We start from the raw sequence: 18453 nt of genomic DNA, 5'->3' as shown, positions 1-18453 counted from the left end.
GAATGTAAATTAGTGCCAGTATAGAAAACACTATGGAGATTCCTCAAAAAACTAAAAATAGATCTACTATATGATCCAGCAATCCCACTACTGCATATATACCCAAAATTTGAAAGGAAATCAGTATGTCAGAGACATCTGCATTACCATGTTTGTTACAGCACTGTTCACAACAACCACTATATAGATTCAACCTGAGTATCCATCAACAGATGAATGGATAAGGAAAATGTGGTCTATAAACATGAGGGAATATTATTCAGTCATGAAAATAGAATGACATCTTACCATTTGCAGCAACATGGATGCAACTGGAGGTCACGATGTTAACTGAAATAAGCCAGGCACAGAAAGACAAATATTGCATGTTCTCATTCATATGTGGGAGCTAAGAAAGTTGGTAGAGAATAGAATGATAGTTACCAGAGGCTGGGCAAATACTAGGAGGAGAGGGATAAAAAGAGGTTGGTTAATTGGTACAAAAATACAGTTAGATAGAAGGAATAAGTTCTAGTGTTTGATAGCACAATAGGGTGGCTATAGTTAATAATGTATTGCATGTTTAAAAATAGCTAAAAGATTTGGAATGTAACCAACAAAAAGAAATGATAGATGTTTTTGATATCTTAATTACCCGGATGTAATCATTATGCACTGTATGCTTGTATCAAAATATCACAAGCACCCCATAATACGTGCAACTAGTACCAATAAAAAAGTATTCAAAAATAAAAAGCCTATTAATGAAAGAAAAAAATTAGTCTTCTGAAAAAAAGAACTCTACAGAGAAGGATCCCCTAAAGGGTATGAAGTCCATCCCTCTCTCAGTGTTTTACAAAGGGGCCTGTCTTAGTCTAGTCAAGTCGCTATAACAAAATGCCAAACACTAGGTAATTTACAGCAGAAATTTATTTTTCACAGTTCTGGAGGCTGGGAAATCCAAGATCAAGGCACTGGTGGTGTCTGGTGAGGGCCTACTTTCTCACAGATTGTGCCTTCTTGCTGTGTCCTCACATGGTAGTGAAGGCAAGGCACCTCTCTGGGTTCTCTTTTATAAGGAAACTAATACCACTCATGAGGGTTCTTCCCTCATGATAAAATCACCTCCCAAAGACCTCACCTCCTAATACCATCACCTTGGGGGTTAGGTTTCAACACATAAATTTTAAGAGGGAAACAAACAGTCAAACCATAGCAGTGCCCACTGGCATCTTGGGCAGGATAAAGAGGAACTGTTCTATGCAATGCAAGGCATTAAGCATACCTGGTTCCTGGCTACTAACTACCTACAGAGACCTCCAGCCTCACTTGAGACCCACTGCAAATGACAAGAGAACTGCACTAGTCACTACTGAATTGCACACTGGCAGCAAAACAAAACTCAGTGCGATGTCTTTGCAGATACGTGGAACTCAGGGCGATGTCTTTGCAGATATGTGGTCAAAGAAGTTACCTGCCACGTCACAACATTCCTTTTTATTTGGCTACTGAGCAGCCTTAGTCCAATTTGTTGCCCATCTCTAGCAGCCGGGCATAACACAGATTAATGGTCAAGTTCAGGTCCCACTATTTTGTGGTAATGAGCAATTATTTTCTCTAAACATTAATTCCTTCATGTGAAAAATGGATAATAATGGTAATTCTAATTACTGAGAGCTTATTATGTGATAAGCGCTATTCTATGTTTTCCATTAATTCATTTAATCCTCACAACTCCATGAAGTAGGCACTATTTCTATTCTCATTTTGAAAAGGAAGAAAATCAGACACAGAGAGGTTAAGAAACTTGCCCAAGGTCAAACAGCTAGTAAATAGCAGAGCCAGGAGGACCCTGGTGGTGGCAATTAAACTAGTTAGTGCATAGCAAATGTTGGTGTGGGATCTCATAACGGGTCTGGTACACTGCACACAATTAATACAGGTTAGTTATTATTAGGTCGAAACCTTAGTATTAATATCAACTTCTGTGGATTAATCTTAGTTAAAACTTGATTTTCTTACCTCTGAGGCAAATAAGCCCAAACACTTGTTCTCTCTGATTCAACATCAAATTATGACTCAAGTTCCTCCTAACACTTCAGGAAGGTTTTTCACTCTGTTACTGTGATTTTTGCAAGTCTGGTCTCATAAGGATTGGTACGTTTTTTTCTGTAAAGGGCTAGATAATATGTTAGGCACTGTAGGCCATCCAGTCTCTGTCATGTATCCTTCCATTTTTAAATTTTTCAACCCTTTTAAAATGTAAAAACCATTTTAGCCCATGGGCCATAGTTTGCCAACCCCTGCTCTCTGGGATTATTGATAAGAGTACCATATAAAACATCAAGAGACTTTCACACGGAGTAGATGGAACTATCAGAATTTGGTAATTGCCTCATTACACTGTCATTGATCCCCACCCGTCACAATAAAGTTGCCAGAGAATTCATTAAAGTGGTAAATGACTAAAACAATGAAGAAGCATCTGAAAAGTTTTCAGGGGAGGGAAGGTTGGTAGGTGGGTACGCAAATCCAGAAATGCCTATGCAGAAGTAAGTCTTCTAAAGCATTGGTAATGAAGGGGAAAAGGAAACTATCTCACAAAAATCACAGTGTTTTAGAAGCAGCACAAGATTTCATTCATGCAACAAATCTTTAGAAATATGTATTGGGTATCTCTATGTTCAGGCACTTTCTCAGTAATGGAATTATACAATTTTAGAGCTCAAAATGACCTTAGAAATTATCTGATCCAATCTCCTTATTTCACAGATGAGAATTCTGAGGCCTCAAAGTTAGTTAAAATAATTTGGCAATTTCTGCACAAAATTAAATGTAGTGGGGTTTGTTTTTAACCCCTCAAATGTAGCACTTATGTAGATTATTAAATGTTTGTTAAATAGAGGTTATTAATGGAAAGCTCCTATTCTCTTTACCACCTTTAAACCACCTATTTAATCTGGCAAAACAATACATTTTACTTCCTTTATCAATTTACTTAAAATCCTTTTTTTGTTTGTTTGGTTTTTTTTTTTGCTGTGTCTCACAAACTTTTGGTGTGCTTAAGTGGCCTAACAATCACCAATCATTAAATGAACCAGTCTCTGATCTACTTTTAGCACCTCCTTCTCCCTGCAGGCTCCTAGCCCCTCCACTCACTCCCCCTACCTCTCCTCAGACACTCTTCTCTAGTTCTGTTGCTGCCACTGTCACTGTCACTGCTGTCTCAGCTCCTGTCTTTCTGCTTCAGTCCTTCCCACCTCAATACCTCCAGATTTAGACTATCTACAGTTTCCTTCTTAAGACCCGGCTCAGGTCTTACCACCCTCAGGTTCTGAACACTGAAACAAATCCTACTTGGCTACTACTAAAGCTCCACTGTTAGGCTAGTTCCTCAGCCCCAAATCTACCTTCTTTCTCCCAAGTCTTACTTACCATTGTTTACTATTATTTGTCTGTTTCCTCTGATGTTCCCTTCAAACTGTTCCTCACTCTTGCCTAAATATGCCCCAATGTTTGAGCCTTTGCTAAAGCCTCTCTCTCCTCGAGAAACACCTTTTTGTCCATCCCAACCTTCAGAAACTTCATTCTTCCTTAATGCCATCTGCTCCTTGCCCCTGCTTTCTTCTCTATTTCTGCAGCACTTGGCTCTACTTTCTTATGCAGGAATCGAATCTGACCTTCTATGACATTATCTGAGTGTATGAACTAATGCTTCTATTGAAAGCAATCTATCCATTCTGCAAGTACAATAAGAAATAGTTTTAAGTTAAAACACCAAATTTATTGCATAATATTGAACTATATGCACACACATAGAAAATAAACATTTCATATAACTGTATATATATTTTTAATCCTGTATTTATAAAGACTGAAAAACTACCAATTTAGCAATTGGAATAAGTTTTAAAAACAAAAAAAGCAAAAATCTACAATCCTTCATCAAGATTTGATGCTTTATCACAGTTCATAAATACTTCATTTTATATAAATAAGTCTTTTCTCTAGTTACCAGGAATTTAAAATTAGACTTACATGGATTCTTTAATCATGTAGAATTTTCTTACTCCATGATGAGGAAGGTTGAGCATGTCATTATTTTTAAAATACATATATTTGATTTAAACACAATCCCCCCTAAAATCCCACTGTAAACAAACATTTCGAATGTGATAAAGTTTCATAATAAAGAACGTCCTTAAATCTTAGCAATTAGGGAAGAGGAAAAAAATCTGAGTAAAAATTTTGCAATTTAAATAAAAATTGAAAAAAAGGCTGCATGCATCCACTAGGAGAGGAGAGGAAGGGAGCACTGAGTCAAGTAACAAAGAATGGGATAAAATAAAGAAGAAACGAAAGGAAAATCAGGGAGGAAGCAGGGTATGAAAAGGAGAAAATTAGGGAAGGGAGCAAGGAGAAAATAGTAGAGGACATAAGGTGATAGAAAAGGGGAAAGTAAATTTATTATTTCTACTTTTCTTGGACAATATAGAGACTCAAAATAGTTAATGCAATTTGCTCCAAAAGCGAGAGTGGAAGGGGTGATGGGTCTATCAATTAACCTCATTGTCAAAGGGAAAAGGATGAGCAAGAAAACAAAATTAGGCTCAGCTACAATGAATGCTAAGCTGCTCTGCACATCTTTTAAAAGGTCTAGGAAATAGGCACAGCCATGGGAAAGTTGCTATTCCCTCAAGAACTTTTTAAAAGCAAGATATGTTTATATAGGCTCCCATAAATTCTTAGGAGTTCTGCCAAAATAATGGACCCAGAGTCAGCTTTTTGGAATTGGGAGATTCTGAAGTAGTCCTTTCCTCCTTTGGGTTAAAGGAGGGCTGCAACAAGCCAGAGGCATTCCCAAGTGTACAGAGGAAGGTGATGTTCTTGCATGCGCAGATAAGAAAGGACGGATCAGTCTAAATCATTCTCATAGAGGAATGAGAAGTTAAAAGAAGGACAAGGAAGCATTGTGAGAAAAGATCAGGGCTGAGAGAGATATTTGGGAAATGAAAGTTTAAAAATCCACTGCCATTTCATCCAGCAGAGTGCAACACATTCACAAGTGCAAGGAATACCGGGTAGTTTGGTTTAAAACAAAACAAAAACACCTCCCATACAAGGGCCAATTTTTTACCCCATCCCCAACCCCTAATTTTTCAAAAAGGTTGTTTACTGCTATACAGTCCTAGAAACACATCAACCAGGCTCAGGATTTTAAAGTCCCAACCCACTTAGACAATAAAAAAATAGAAATCACTCCCCATGATTTTCTGTATAGGTCTCAATGTGGACATTGAGGAAGGAAGGGAAATATTGGACAAGCTGAGGAGCCTCAGGCCAAACTAAACCCTTCATAGTTGTCAAGGGCCTGGGTCAGCCGGGCACTCAGAATCTCTTTGCTGCTGTACTTGGGGAGGTCAAGAAGGTTGTAGCAAGTGTGGGCCACTGGCAAGTACTCCTCCCCGCTGGCTGTGGACTGGATGACAATCTGCAGGCTGGCCATGCCGTAGATGGGAATCCGATCGCTGCCTGTCAGGAACACTGGGGAGAACGAGAAATGGCATTAGGAGCTAAGCAAACGGAAAATGGATCTCAGAGGTCCTTCTAGCAACAGGAGAGGAAGGCATGACACCCCGTGGCTTGCATGAGAAGTACAATTACATTTATGTGCCAATATGCATCCTGTGGAATGATGCTTAGATGCACTTAAGAAAAACAAAAAGGCCTCAATCAAATGTATGCCCTCACAAATTTTAGGAGATTTCCCAAAATCAAAGAGGGAAGGAACTGTTGTCATAGGAAAAGAGCAGCTGATCTCAGGGGGAAACCAGGCAGAAGACTGAAGTCTCTGACCTCAGGGTCTCCTCTCACCTGAAGTGCCTGATGCCTGTACCACCTTGTCTATGGAATTCCATTTAGGATCTATTTGCTCTCCTTTCCATGTCTCCATTTTTCTTAAACCAGAAGAGCTGACCCAAACATTATGTTAGACATTGCACTCCTGTGACATGCACTGTGACATGGCAAAAGAGAGAGAGGGAGATAGAGAAAGAGAGCCAGCTGACTTTCCTTGTTTTCTAGTGCTGAACAACATCCTCATAGTTGAATTGCTGGAAATTACTATAAGAAAATCATTAGTTAAGAAGCATTTTCAAATAACCTGCCATTCCCTGAGGCTATGCTACATAAACTTTCTTGCCAAAAATCTCCAGAGTTAACAAACATTTCCATAAGTCTAATGAATAGAAAGTGCCATTTTCTAGGGAAATCCCAGGACCATGAGCAGGCATCTCTTGAATGTCACAGCCTTATAAGCTCACTCGGCAAACCTTAACCTGTCCTTCAGCTCTTCCACTACTGCTTCTCAATAGCCAACGCGGCCAGGCAGAGGAGAAGTGGTCCTCCTTTCTAAGAGTTCTTGTGTAAGATCTCCACTTCCTCTCATCCTTGCTCCAATGTGAGCAACAGAACCTGGGGGTAAGTCCTACATTAATACTAATATATGCCCAGTCTTATAAAGCAAAATAGACTGCCTATCAAACCCCATGCTTTGGTTTTATATGACTAAAATTCCATAGTATGCACTAGCTAATTTCTGACACTGATTATACACAGACACAAACTGAGAGATACTTCAACTATTTTTAAAAGGCTAAATTTGTTCATGTAAATTAGAATTCATTCTCCTTTCCAAAGGTATTATTACCTTTCTCAAACGTCATTCAGCCAGCCACCAAAGTCTACATATTGTATGATTCAATTTGCATGAAATGTCCAGAATAGGCAAATCCATAGAGACAGAAAGACTGGCGGAAGAGATATGGAGAATGACCGCTAATAGGTATGGGGTTTCTTTTTTGAGGCTATGAACATATTCTACAATTAACTGTGTGATAGTTTCACAACCGTGTGTATATGCTAAAAAACCACTGAAGTACACACTTTAAATGAGTATGGCATACAGATTATATCCCAGTAAAGCTGCTATAAATCACACCTTCCCAGTTGCATCTGGATACTTTGTAATATATTTTAAAGGCTAGAGAGGTAAGAGAGGTTAATCCAAACAATTTGACTTCATAAATGTAATACTTGAATAACTTATATATAAAATAATTAGTATTTTTAGAATAATTTAAAAATCAGGCTGGGCGTGGTGGCTCACACTTGTAATCCCAGCATTCTGGGAGGCCAAAACAGGCAGATCACTTGAGGTCAGAAGTTCAAGACCAGGACCAGTCTGGGCAACATGATGAAACCCCATCTCTACTAAAAATACAAAAATCTGCCGGGCATGGTGCCAGGTGCCTGTAGTCCTAGCTACTTGGGAGGCTGAGGCATGAGAATCACCTGAACCTAGGAGGTGGTGGTTGCAGTTAACTGAGATCACACCACTGCACTCCAGCCTGGGCAACAGAGTAAGACTGTGTCTCAAAAAAAAAAAAAAAAAAAAAAAAGAAAGAAAGAAAAAAAAGAAAAGAAAAGAAAGAAAAGAAAGAAGGAAAGAAAGAAAGAAAGAAGAAAGAAAGAGAGAGAGAAAGAAAGAAAGAAAGAAAGAAAGAGAGAGAGAAAGAGAAAAGAAAAATCAGTGAGATGCTTCTTTTCTTCCTTTCATGCAACCCTCTTGTTAGGCAACAGATCTGGATTAACAACCTATATTGTGTCTGACATATCATTAAGACAAAAAGCATACATATAATGAATTACAATTACCTCATCTTTACCATTTAAATGAGTTAAGCCTCAGCCATGGAGCCTATCATCCTATACTGTATGTAAGACTAAAATGTAGACAAATACCATATTGAGATTACCGATACTTACAGAGAAACTTCTTCTTCTTTTCCAATGGAAACTCATGAAATGTTTCCCAAAATAGTTTTACAGTGGGATGTGTGGCCGAGTAATCTCCCTTGTAGATGGCAGTCTGTCCAAAAAAGACAAAAAGAAAAAAATGTCTCTTAGAAAAATATTTTAGTGGACATTATATATCATTTGCATTTGAGGCTAAGAAATAAGTGCTCAGATACAGGACACCTCTAAATCTAACTCAACCACAGTATGCTTGGAACGAGACCAGGCTCTGGGAACACCTCCCCAAGCTGCTGCTGCTTCGCCGAAGTTAAAGGAGTTAAAGGATCTTTTGTGCTTACCTCTTCCAGTTCTTCCCAGTTGTAGTTGCTGTTCCCCACCATCATAGCCCTCAGTTCTGAAGGCTGGAAGAGCTCAAGTACTTTGCCACCACACACCTTTAGGAAGCCACTAGAGAAGGCTGTGTACCATTCATGAACTGAGATTTGGAAGACATAATTGACATAAGCATCCACAAATTCCTGCCTGCCAGAACACAAAAGAAATCAAATACATTTAGTTCAAAGTCTTATAAAGCTTATGAAGTTACCCTTCTACACTGAGATTGGGAGTGATAAAAAATGGAATTTCATCAAATGTTCACATCAGGAGGCATCCTAAAGCATCATATAGGTTACCAGCTCTCCTCTCCTCCCTCTCCAGCCCCAGCCCTAACATTCCACCAAGTGCCTCAGATGATCCAAGGAAGGATAAGACAGGTAGGAAGGGGAGCAGGCCAGGTAAGTAGAACTAAACTACTGGCTTTACCTGAGGTATTCCAGTTTTCATGTTAAAAGTCCTGCTTAAAATTTAGTGTGGAAAAAATAATAAGACTTTTTCTGCTTAAAATAAAAAGTCTGAGATAACAGTTCTAGGCCACTTTCCCTATCCTCAGAAACAAATAAAGCTAAACCACTTGACATTCGTATCCTCACCTATTTTAAAAGGTTAATTTTATAACTCCTTGTTTATAAAACCTTTATGTCTGGAAAGAACCATCTCAAATAATAGCTCCATCTCACTAATAATCAGGCAAATGCAAATGAAGACCAGTGAATTGTCATTTGCACTCATCAGACAGGTGTAAGGTTAAAAACGAGATTATATCAATATGGTGAAGGTGTGGGGAAAACGGAAACCTCATAGGCAGCTGGTAGGAAGATAAACTGTAATGATGGGAGCCACGTATCGCAACCATGGAAATATATGAAGATCAACCAAATGAGAAGAGCAAAGGCTATTTTTTCAGAGCTGCTATAGCAAGAGAGTCTGCCACTGTCACTTGTGCTGTGGAAGAGACTCAAAGTCAAGCAGAGGAGTGGAAAAGCTTTACAGTGGAAAGAGGGAAGGCTTCAGGTACACTCTGATTGGAGGCTGCTAGCCTGGGGAAGCTGCAGGTGGGCTATAACTAGAAGTGGGGCATCCTATGTGACTGGTTAAGGGTGCATATTTGGCTTTCTCTGGTTGGTTCTAAGTTGGAAGTAGGAACAAAAATTAAGGAAGTTGTTTATTAATCACATCCTGGCCTATTTGGGCCCACCGTTACAAAAGGTATCAAGAGAGATGGCAATCAGGCTCCCTGCAAGTCTGACTTAGAGCAGGCTGGCTTCCTGGGCTGCTTATTGCAGATAAGAGGTTGGTTTCCTGGGCAGGTTGCTACAGACTGTGGGTCTCAGCTCCATTTTTATATATGGCCTGGCCACTGTCCGTAGGTATATTCAGTCTCTCACAAGTGGAAATATAAACTGTGAACATAGACATAAACATTTTTGGGGGAAATTCTGTGAATACCTAGAGAAGGTGAAAATGTAAATACCCTTGATAATGCTACTGTGCTAGCGGGCAGGTAATGCAGAGGTGCTAACATATGTGCACAGGAAGATGACTTCAGGGAAGTTTACTGCAGCATTTTCTTGTAATACAGAGAATTCAGAGAAACAAAACTAAATATCCATTAATATGAACACGGACAAGGAAAAGATGGCAGAGTCATATGATGGAAACCATAAAGCAGAGCACTTTAATGGAATTAACTAGATCTAATGTTAGCAAAATGAATAGAATCTCAGGAACAATGCTGAGTGAAAATCAAGTATTTGCATGTTCAGTAAAATATGACAGCATTTATGTAAGTTGTGTTTTAACACTTAAATCAATGCTACTTATAAAAGTTAGTAGGTCTGTCACTTAGAACTTGTGACCCTTGGGCAAGTTATTTAATTTCTCCATGCCTCTTGTGTCCTCATTTGTAAAATGGGGAGAGTAAGAGTAGATAACTCATGGAACTGCTTTAGGATTAAATGAGTGAGTACATGTAAGAGTGCTTAAACCAAGGCTGGTGTATAACAACTGCTTTGTAAGTATTAGCTAGTATTATCGTATTGTTATGGATATAAGATTTTGCTTATGAGTATGAAATTATACATATGCATATGTAAGACATTTAAGTGTTCATTTTTAAAAACAAAGACATTAATGTAAAAAGATCTTTGTCTAGCCAGGTGCGGTGGCTCATGCCTATAATCCCAGCACTTTGGGAGGCTGAGGCAGGCAGATGGCTTGAGCCCAGAATTCAAGACCAGCCTGGGCAACACGACGAGATCCAGTCTCCACAAAAAATCAGCCAGGCCTGGTGGTGCATGCCTGTAGTCCCAGCTGCTCAGAAGGCTGAGGCGGGAGGATCGCCTGAGCCCAGGAGGTCAAGGCTGCAGTGAGCCATGATCATGCCACTGTACTTCAGCCTGGGTGACAAAGCACGACTCTGTCTCCAAAAAAAAAAAAATCTGTTTTAATATACATGTTTATTATAAAAACATTTAAAAAAATCAAATTCATAAGAATTTTCTCTGTGTAAGAAAGAAGGGTGGGAAGAGGGGAATGGAATTAAGGGTACGTACAAAAAGAAGTTGAGCGGTATCAGTAATTTTTTTCTTTTATTAAAAAATCTGAAGCAAATACCTGTTGACTGTGGATCATATATGCAAATACTTGTTACATTATTCTATGTAGCTTCTGCGTTTTAGATTAAAAACAATTTTAAAACTTCACATCATGAAGATAGTTATTTACTACTTATCCATCACTGTAATTTAACACTTTATAGAGCTACATTTGAATTATTGGGTTTCCTCCAAGCAGATACTTTTTACATGTTCACCATTCATACCAATAACTAACCAAAAAATGGTGTGATACAGTGGATAAGTGAGGCAGACAGGGGTTCAAATCCAGGCTCTGCCATGTTCTGTATCTAACTAGTAAGCCTTTCTTTTCCCATTTTTAAAATGGTATAAGTTGCAATCTTTAAAATAAAGCCACTAATGTAAAAAGAGTATTGTACATGTTAATCATTGATACTGAAAGTTTCTCACACCATATATAACACTTCACTTCTCTGAAACCCATTACACTAAACTAATGACATTTTTCTGATACAATTACCCAAGAGAAACGCCATCACAACAATTTTTATTACAGACTGTGATGGTTAATTTTATAAGTCAACTTGGCAAGGCTATGGCATCCAGTTGTTTGGTCAAACACCAGTCTGGATGTTGTTAAGATATTTTTTTAGTCGGGATTAATATTTAAATTCATAGACTTTGATTAAAGCAAGTTACCCTCCATAATGTAGGTAGGCCATAGCCAATCAGTTGAAGGCCTTAAGAGAAAAAGACTTGAGGTCCTCCAAAGAGGAAAGAATTCTGCCTCCACACTGTCTTTGGACTCAAGACTTCAATATTAACTCTTGCCAGAATTTCTAGCCTGATAGCCTATCCTACAGATTTCAGGCTTGACAGCCTCCACAATCACATGAACCAATTCTTTAAAATAAATCTGTCCCTGCCCCCGCCCCCCTTGGCCCCACACCCTATCGGTTCTGTTTCTCTGGAGAACACTGACACACAGATTTTGGTACTAAGAAGTATGGTACTGCAACAGCAAATACCTAAAAATGTAGATGTGCCTTTGGAATTAGGAAATAGGTAGAGCCTGGAAGAGTTTTGAGGAGCTTGACAGAAAAAATCTAGATTTCACTTGAGACTATTGGTAGAAATAGCTCAACAGTCTCAGGAAGCAGCCTGAGACTCACCATCTAGATGCCCAATCTTGAACCTTCTAGCTAGTAGCCTCCAGTATTCCTTTCTAGCAACACTGCTAAACAGACTAAAGCCACTATGAAAAACAATGTGGCAGCTTCTTATGAAGTTAAGCATACATTTACTGTATGACCCAGCAATCCCACTGCTAGGTATCTACCCAAGAGAAATAAAAGTCTATGCTCATAGAGAAACCTGTAGATGAATGATCACAGCATTATTCACAATTACGAAAAACTGGAAACAACACAAATGGGAATACTATCCAATAATAAAAAGTAAAATAAAAAATAATAAAAAATAAATTTACCAATATATACAACAACACGAATGAATCTCAAATGTACTCTGCTAGTGAAAAAAGCCAGGCTCAAAAGGCTACATTCATATAATTCAATTTACCTGTCATTCTGGATAGAACAGAAGTATTGAGACAGAGAACAGCTCAGTGCTCACCAGGGCTGGATGTTGGGGAAGGGTCACAAGGGACCTTTAGGGGGCGATTTACTGTTCTATATCTTGATTACTACAGTGCTTACATTACTGTACTTGCTTGTGAAAGCACCCCCAAAAGTGCAAATTTTACTGTTATGTAAATGATACCTCAATGAGCCAGACTTTTTAAAATACAGTCTAGTTTAACACTAAGTTTTAAGATCTGTTGAGACAGGAAAATAAAAATCTTGAAAGATGAGCATGCCCTAAATATTTTAAGCAGGTTAAGTTAGTCAAGTGAATTTAACCAAAATTTGGGATTTTTTTTTTTTTTAAGTCTGTCACAACTTCCATACTATAGGGGTCAAAAGGCCTATTTTCTGCCCCTGAATCTCCCAATTAAGTGATACATGCAGTAAGATGATTTCACCATATTTGCTTCTAAGTTTACTATCTGTAAAATGAGAAACATCCTTCCTAATCTCAAGGTAGCTGTAGCCATCAAAAGAGATGATATATGGGACGGGGGAAGAAGGTAGAGAAGAAGACAGTGAGCCACTAAGAAGATGGTGAGCAGGGTAAAGAAGAGGGTTGGGGGGAAGGTGGGGAAGAAGACCGTGGGGGAAGGTAGGGAAGAAGACCATGGGGGAAGATGGAGAAGAAGAAGGTGGGAAAGAAGACAGGAAGAAGAAGGTGGGGGAAGGTGGGGAAGAAGATAGAGGGTGGGGAAGAAGACGGTGGGGCTGGGTGGGTGGGTGGGGAAGAAGACGGTGGGGCTGGGTGGGTGGGTGGGGAAGAAGACGGTGGGGCTGGGTGGGTGGGTGGGGAAGTAGACGGTGGGGCTGGGTGGGTGGGTGGGGAAGAAGACGGTGGGGCTGGGTGGGTGGGTGGGGAAGAAGACGGTGGGGCTGGGTGGGTGGGTGAGGTGGGGGTGGGTAGGTGGGAAGAGGGTGGGACTGGGGGAGGGGAAGAAGAGGGTGAGGTAGATGGGGAAGAAGAGGGTGAGGAAGATGGGGAAGAAGAGGGTGAAGAGGGTGGGGAAGAAAAGAGTGAGGAGAATGAGGAAAAAGGGCGCGGGTGGGGGGAAGGTGAGGAAGAAGGCAGTGAGTGGGGAAGAAGAGGGTGAGGAGGGTGGGGAAGAAGAGGGTGAGGAGGGTGAGAAAAAGGACAGTGGTGGAGGGGAGGTGAGAAAGAAGGCAGTGAGTGAAGAAGAGGAGGATGAGGAGGGTGAGGAAAAGGACAGTGCGGGGGCGGGGGAGGTGAGAAAGAAGGCAGTGAGTGGGGAAGAAGAGGGTGAGGAGGGTGGGGAAGAAGAGGGTGAGGAGGGTGGGGAAGAAGAGGGTGAAGGGGTGGGGAAAAGGACAGTGCGGGGAGGAGAGAAGGTGAGGAAGAAGGCAGTGAGTGGGGAAGAAGGGGGGAAGAAGATGGGCAGAAGGTGGGGCATAACACAGTGCGGGGGAGGGGCAGGAGGGAGGGAGAAGATGGTGGCAAGGAAAGGTGTGAAAACAGATAATGGGGAAGGCAGGAAAGCAGATGGTGTTGGGGGAAGCCCGGGAAGACGAAAGTGAGCAGGGTGGGATAGATGGCACACGCTTTAACCAAGATAAGAGGGGGCCTTGGCCCTGGGCCCCATGATTTAGAGAGACTTGCTTTTTTTCAGCCCTCCTCAAGCTTTAGTACTTCCCACAGGCCAAAGATTCTGTAGAACCTTCTAGAACACACACCAGGACACTGGGAGCTCTGAGATTTCCTACCCAAATGACTCCAAAACTGCTTCCAGGGGTGTCCTGCTGAGAGACAACCTTGCCACCAGGGTATGTGTCGCCAGGTGTGTGGGATGGCCAAGGGGGTGTTGGGTAGACACACGGGTACAGAGCTTGGATATGCAAGCTGCCCTATCCACACATATGCTCCCCAGGTCCCCAAAAGGGTAGAATGGAGCCAGCTTGCCCGTTCCTCCACTGCCTGGAGAGGAATGTGGAGGAATCTAAGAGGTGATCAAATGCCAGCTATGGAGAGAGATGCAGAGGTAAGCGAAGACATATGTACTAGCATTTGTAGAAGGGCCTGGATGGCGGTGAGGAGCACAGGGAAAACGGGCTGAGGCCATCTACGCAGTTCCTGAAGCAGCACCTCGGGCAGCCACTGACACTCCCAGCCCAGCTCTACAGGGGGTGGGTACATGGGTGGGCTGGGAACAGGGTGTCTGTCCAACAGGCTGGTGTTGAGGGCCCAGGAGACGTCAGGGTAGCAACAGGAGGAATCTGGTGCAGTATGAGCGCACGGCCGTCAGCTGATAGTGGGGAGCCAGTCAAGTGCCGCAAAAGCAGGGGGCGGGGCCGCGGCCGACGTCATTCCCGCTGCCGCGCGTCACCGCCACTTGCCGCATCCGCAAGATCTCTCTGGACCAGCTCGGGTGCAGGGCCTCTGCGGGATCCCTCCTAGACCTCTGCGGCTTCTCCTCTAACATGGCCGACTCGGAAAACCAGGGGCCTGCGGAGCCTAGCCAGGCGGCGGCAGCGGCGGAGGCAGCGGCGGAGGAGGTAATGGCGGAAGGCGGTGCGCAGGGTGGAGACTGTGACAGCGCGGCTGGAGACCCTGACAGCGCGGCTGGTCAGATGGCTGAGGAGCCCCAGACCCCTGCAGAGAATGCCCCAAAGCCGAAAAATGACTTTATCGAGAGCCTGCCTAATTCGGTGAAATGCCGAGTCCTGGCCCTCAAAAAGCTGCAGAAGCGATGCGATAAGATAGAAGCCAAATTTGATAAGGAATTTCAGGCTCTGGAAAAAAAGTATAATGACATATATAAGCCCCTACTCGCCAAGATCCAAGAGCTCACCGGCGAGATGGAGGGGTGTGCATGGACCTTGGAGGGGGAGGAGGAGGAGGAAGAGGAGTACGAGGATGACGAGGAGGAGGGGGAAGAGGAGGAGGAGGAGGATGCTGCAGCAGAGGCTGCCGCGGGGGCCAAACATGACGATGCCCACGCCGAGATGCCTGATGACGCCAAGAAGTAAGGGGGGCAGAGATGGATGAAGAGAAAGCCCACGAAGAAAACAGCTTGGTTTTGTTTTTCCCAGAATATTGGTGGACTTAAAAAGGCTCAGGTTTTTGACCAAAATACAATGTGAATTTATTCTGACATTCCTAAAATAGATTAAATTGAAGCAATTAGATCCTGGCCAGCTCGATTCAAATTTTTCATTTTGAACATAATAAATATATCAAAAGGTGTTAAAGAAAACCGAATTAAACCCAAAATTATGTTTTCATGGTCTCTTCTATGAGGATTGAGGTTTACAAAGGGTGTTAGTAGATGCGAAGTAAAGAACGTCACTTTGAAACCCATTCATAACACAGCATACGCTACACATGGAATACCCAGGCCATGACTGAACACGTTTTCAGTGCTTAATTCTTAAATTTCTTTACTCATGACATTTCGCTGTGCAGAGAAGGCAGACCCCAAGAAAAACGTCATCTTTGAGACTTTGCTTTTGTAACGCAGACATCAGCTTTACACTTCACAGGAGATTGATGGCACTGAGGAAGACTGCAATGGAGATCATGACACTACTGTTAATAAGGCCAGGAAAACTGCCATTTCAAGTTCTGAAAAATGTTTGAGTATTTGAATTTAGAGAATAACATGGTTCCAAGAAGGAGGGTGTAAAACCTGTAAAATACTGTCAACATATGTATTCATTAGTTACAATCTCATGTTTGTGTTTTCTTAGTAGTGTCTATTTACAAAGACGTAAAAAATACCCCAAATATGTTTAAGTATTAAATCACTTTACCTAGTGTTTTAGAAATATTAATTTACTTGAAGAGATGTAGAATGTAGCAAATTCTGTAAAGCATGTGTATCCAGTGTTATGTACTTTGATCCTTGTGACGTCTTTCTGTCATGTAGCTTTTAGGGTGTAGCTGTGAAAATCATCAGAACTCTTCACTGAAGCTAATGTTTGGAAAAAATACATACTTGAAGAACCAATCCAAGTGTGTGCCCCTACCCCCAGCTCAGAAGTAGAAAGGATTTAAGTTTGCTTGTATTAGCTGTGCCTTCATTATTTTGCTATGTAAATGTGACATATTATAAAATGGTGCATAATCAAATTTTACTGCTTGAGGACAGACGCATACAGTAAGGATTTTTAGGAAGAATATATTTAATGTAAAGACTCTTAGCTTCTGTGTGGGTTTTGAATTATGTGTGAGCCAGTGATCTATAAAGAAACATAAGCTTAAAGATGTTTACCACTGTGGTGTTAATAAAACAGTATTTTCAAAAAAATAAATATAAAAGTCTCGGTACTCTGACTGCCTGTATTCAAATCCCAGCTCTGCCTCCTATTAGTAATGTACCTTAGGCAACTCAGCTAATACTCTCAGTGCTCAATTTCTCCTCATCTACAAAAGGGAATAGGAATAGTCCCTTCCTCATGGGTTACTATGAAGAGCAAATGGATTAATACATATAACGCCTATAGAATAGCATCCAAACCATGGTAAGCGCTGAATAATTCTTAGCTATTATTATTACATGAAAGATAAAGACAGTGATTGGAAATTCAATCCTCCTTCTCTCCTGTTACAAAATGGGAGAAATGGACATCACTACATCAATGCCTTCCCATGTTTCTGATTCCTTATTATGAGAGAAGAATGTGGCCTTTAATTCAGAAACACAGGAAATTAAATAAACTATCTTGTTTTGGTTTCCTCAACATAATATCAAGTTTTTATTATCTCCCAGAAAGGATAAAAGACTTCAATATAACATTAAAAATATACAAAAAAGGCTATTTCAACTTTGTTTGCTTCATTCTGAATGAAGCAGAGTTTTTTTAAAAAACTGGACTCCAAAAAAATTAAAAAATCAGATGCCATTTGCTTCATTTTCCCTGCAGGGTTAAAATTACAAAGAAGCAAAATTAAATTGCTTTATCCTAGGGAGTGGAAGGCAGCACTGACCTGTTGCTAATAACAACAGATTGTTGAGTACAAACAACCTTAAGGTAATGTTAATCTTCCTTATGCTCAGGCCAACCAAAAGAGAAAATCAGAATAGTATATTACATACGAAGTTCTGATTATCTTAATCATATGATTATCTTAATAGAGAAAAAATCTAATAAAATTTAATATTCATTTCTTATATCCAGGAATGAGATTATCATTTTACTATTTTTCTGGGTACAGTAAAAAGCAAAAATGATTGAAACACAGATAAGAGGTATAAGTATTGGGAAATGTTTTTTATGTATAGAAAACCCAAGAGAATCAACTGAAAAACAATTCAATTTAATAAGTTTGATGAATTGACCAGTTATCAGATAAATACACAAAAACCCATAACCATTTATAGGCACTAATAATGATCAAAATATATGGGAAAGGCTAAAACCTCTAATAAGAAATGTGTATAACCTATGTAAAAATAAAAAACAAATAAATATAACATAAGCCTTTGGATGTAAGATTGAATATCACAAAAATATCAGTTCTTCCCAAATTAACTTTTATCACAATTCTAATCAAAACTCAAACTGGATCTGGAACCTAATATAATTACCATAATGCTCACCTTAAGAACAGCTAAGAAAACCTTTAGCAATTTGGAAACAGTTTAGATTTTTACCTCTGACTACAGACTAATTGAAGAAAATATACTAAATATTTATCAATTACATCAATTACTGGACAGGGAATGGCTCGGATAAGAGTGATATAAGACCAAAAGAAGTAACAGACATGACAACACAAAAATTAAGAAATCACAGAGTTAAAGACACACACTACATTTTCAAAAGCAAAAACAGAATAAAACCTACAATAGATATAGATGGCAAAGGGTTAGTAGTCTTAAACATAATGAAGAGTTCCTATGAATCATATGAAAATTATTAAGTCCTACTAGAGAAATACATAAAGGACATCAGCAGAGTCTCTAAAAAGAGGAAAGACTGCAAACCCTGACTGAGGCAGAAAGAACTCACCTAGTACTGCGTGTTCCTGAACCTGCAGCACTAGGTGAGCTGGGGCTCTGGCAGAGTCTAGAGACAAGTGTTCCTAGCTCTGT

At 40.4% G+C, this 18453-nt stretch overlaps 2 protein-coding genes across 5 annotated transcripts in view; one reads left to right on the top strand and one right to left on the bottom strand.

Moving 5' to 3' along the window:
- Window positions 1–3741: 3741 nt before the first annotated feature.
- HERC3 (HECT and RLD domain containing E3 ubiquitin protein ligase 3) overlaps window positions 3742–18453 on the bottom strand; it is a 122303-nt gene continuing 107591 nt past the window's right edge. For 3 of the 4 annotated variants that reach the window (XM_015138747.3, XM_078001758.1, XM_015138748.3), the window contains 3 exons: window positions 8136–8319; window positions 7807–7909; window positions 3742–5523 (listed from right to left, as the gene is read on the bottom strand). In XM_015138747.3, the coding sequence (XP_014994233.1) occupies window positions 5315–5523; window positions 7807–7909; window positions 8136–8319 (496 nt within the window). In that variant the 3' untranslated portion in view covers window positions 3742–5314. 4 annotated transcript variants of the gene reach the window in all.
- NAP1L5 (nucleosome assembly protein 1 like 5) lies at window positions 14725–16669 on the top strand. Its single transcript, NM_001266934.1, is given in 1 exon segment — window positions 14725–16669. A coding segment is annotated over 1 exon segment (549 nt). The 5' UTR covers window positions 14725–14836; the 3' UTR covers window positions 15386–16669.

This window comes from Macaca mulatta, chromosome 5 (genome assembly GCF_049350105.2).
Source record: "Macaca mulatta isolate MMU2019108-1 chromosome 5, T2T-MMU8v2.0, whole genome shotgun sequence".
NCBI lineage: Eukaryota > Metazoa > Chordata > Mammalia > Primates > Cercopithecidae > Macaca > Macaca mulatta.
Note: the sequence above shows the minus strand (reverse complement) of the source record. Positions and strands in the feature narration are given on the sequence as shown.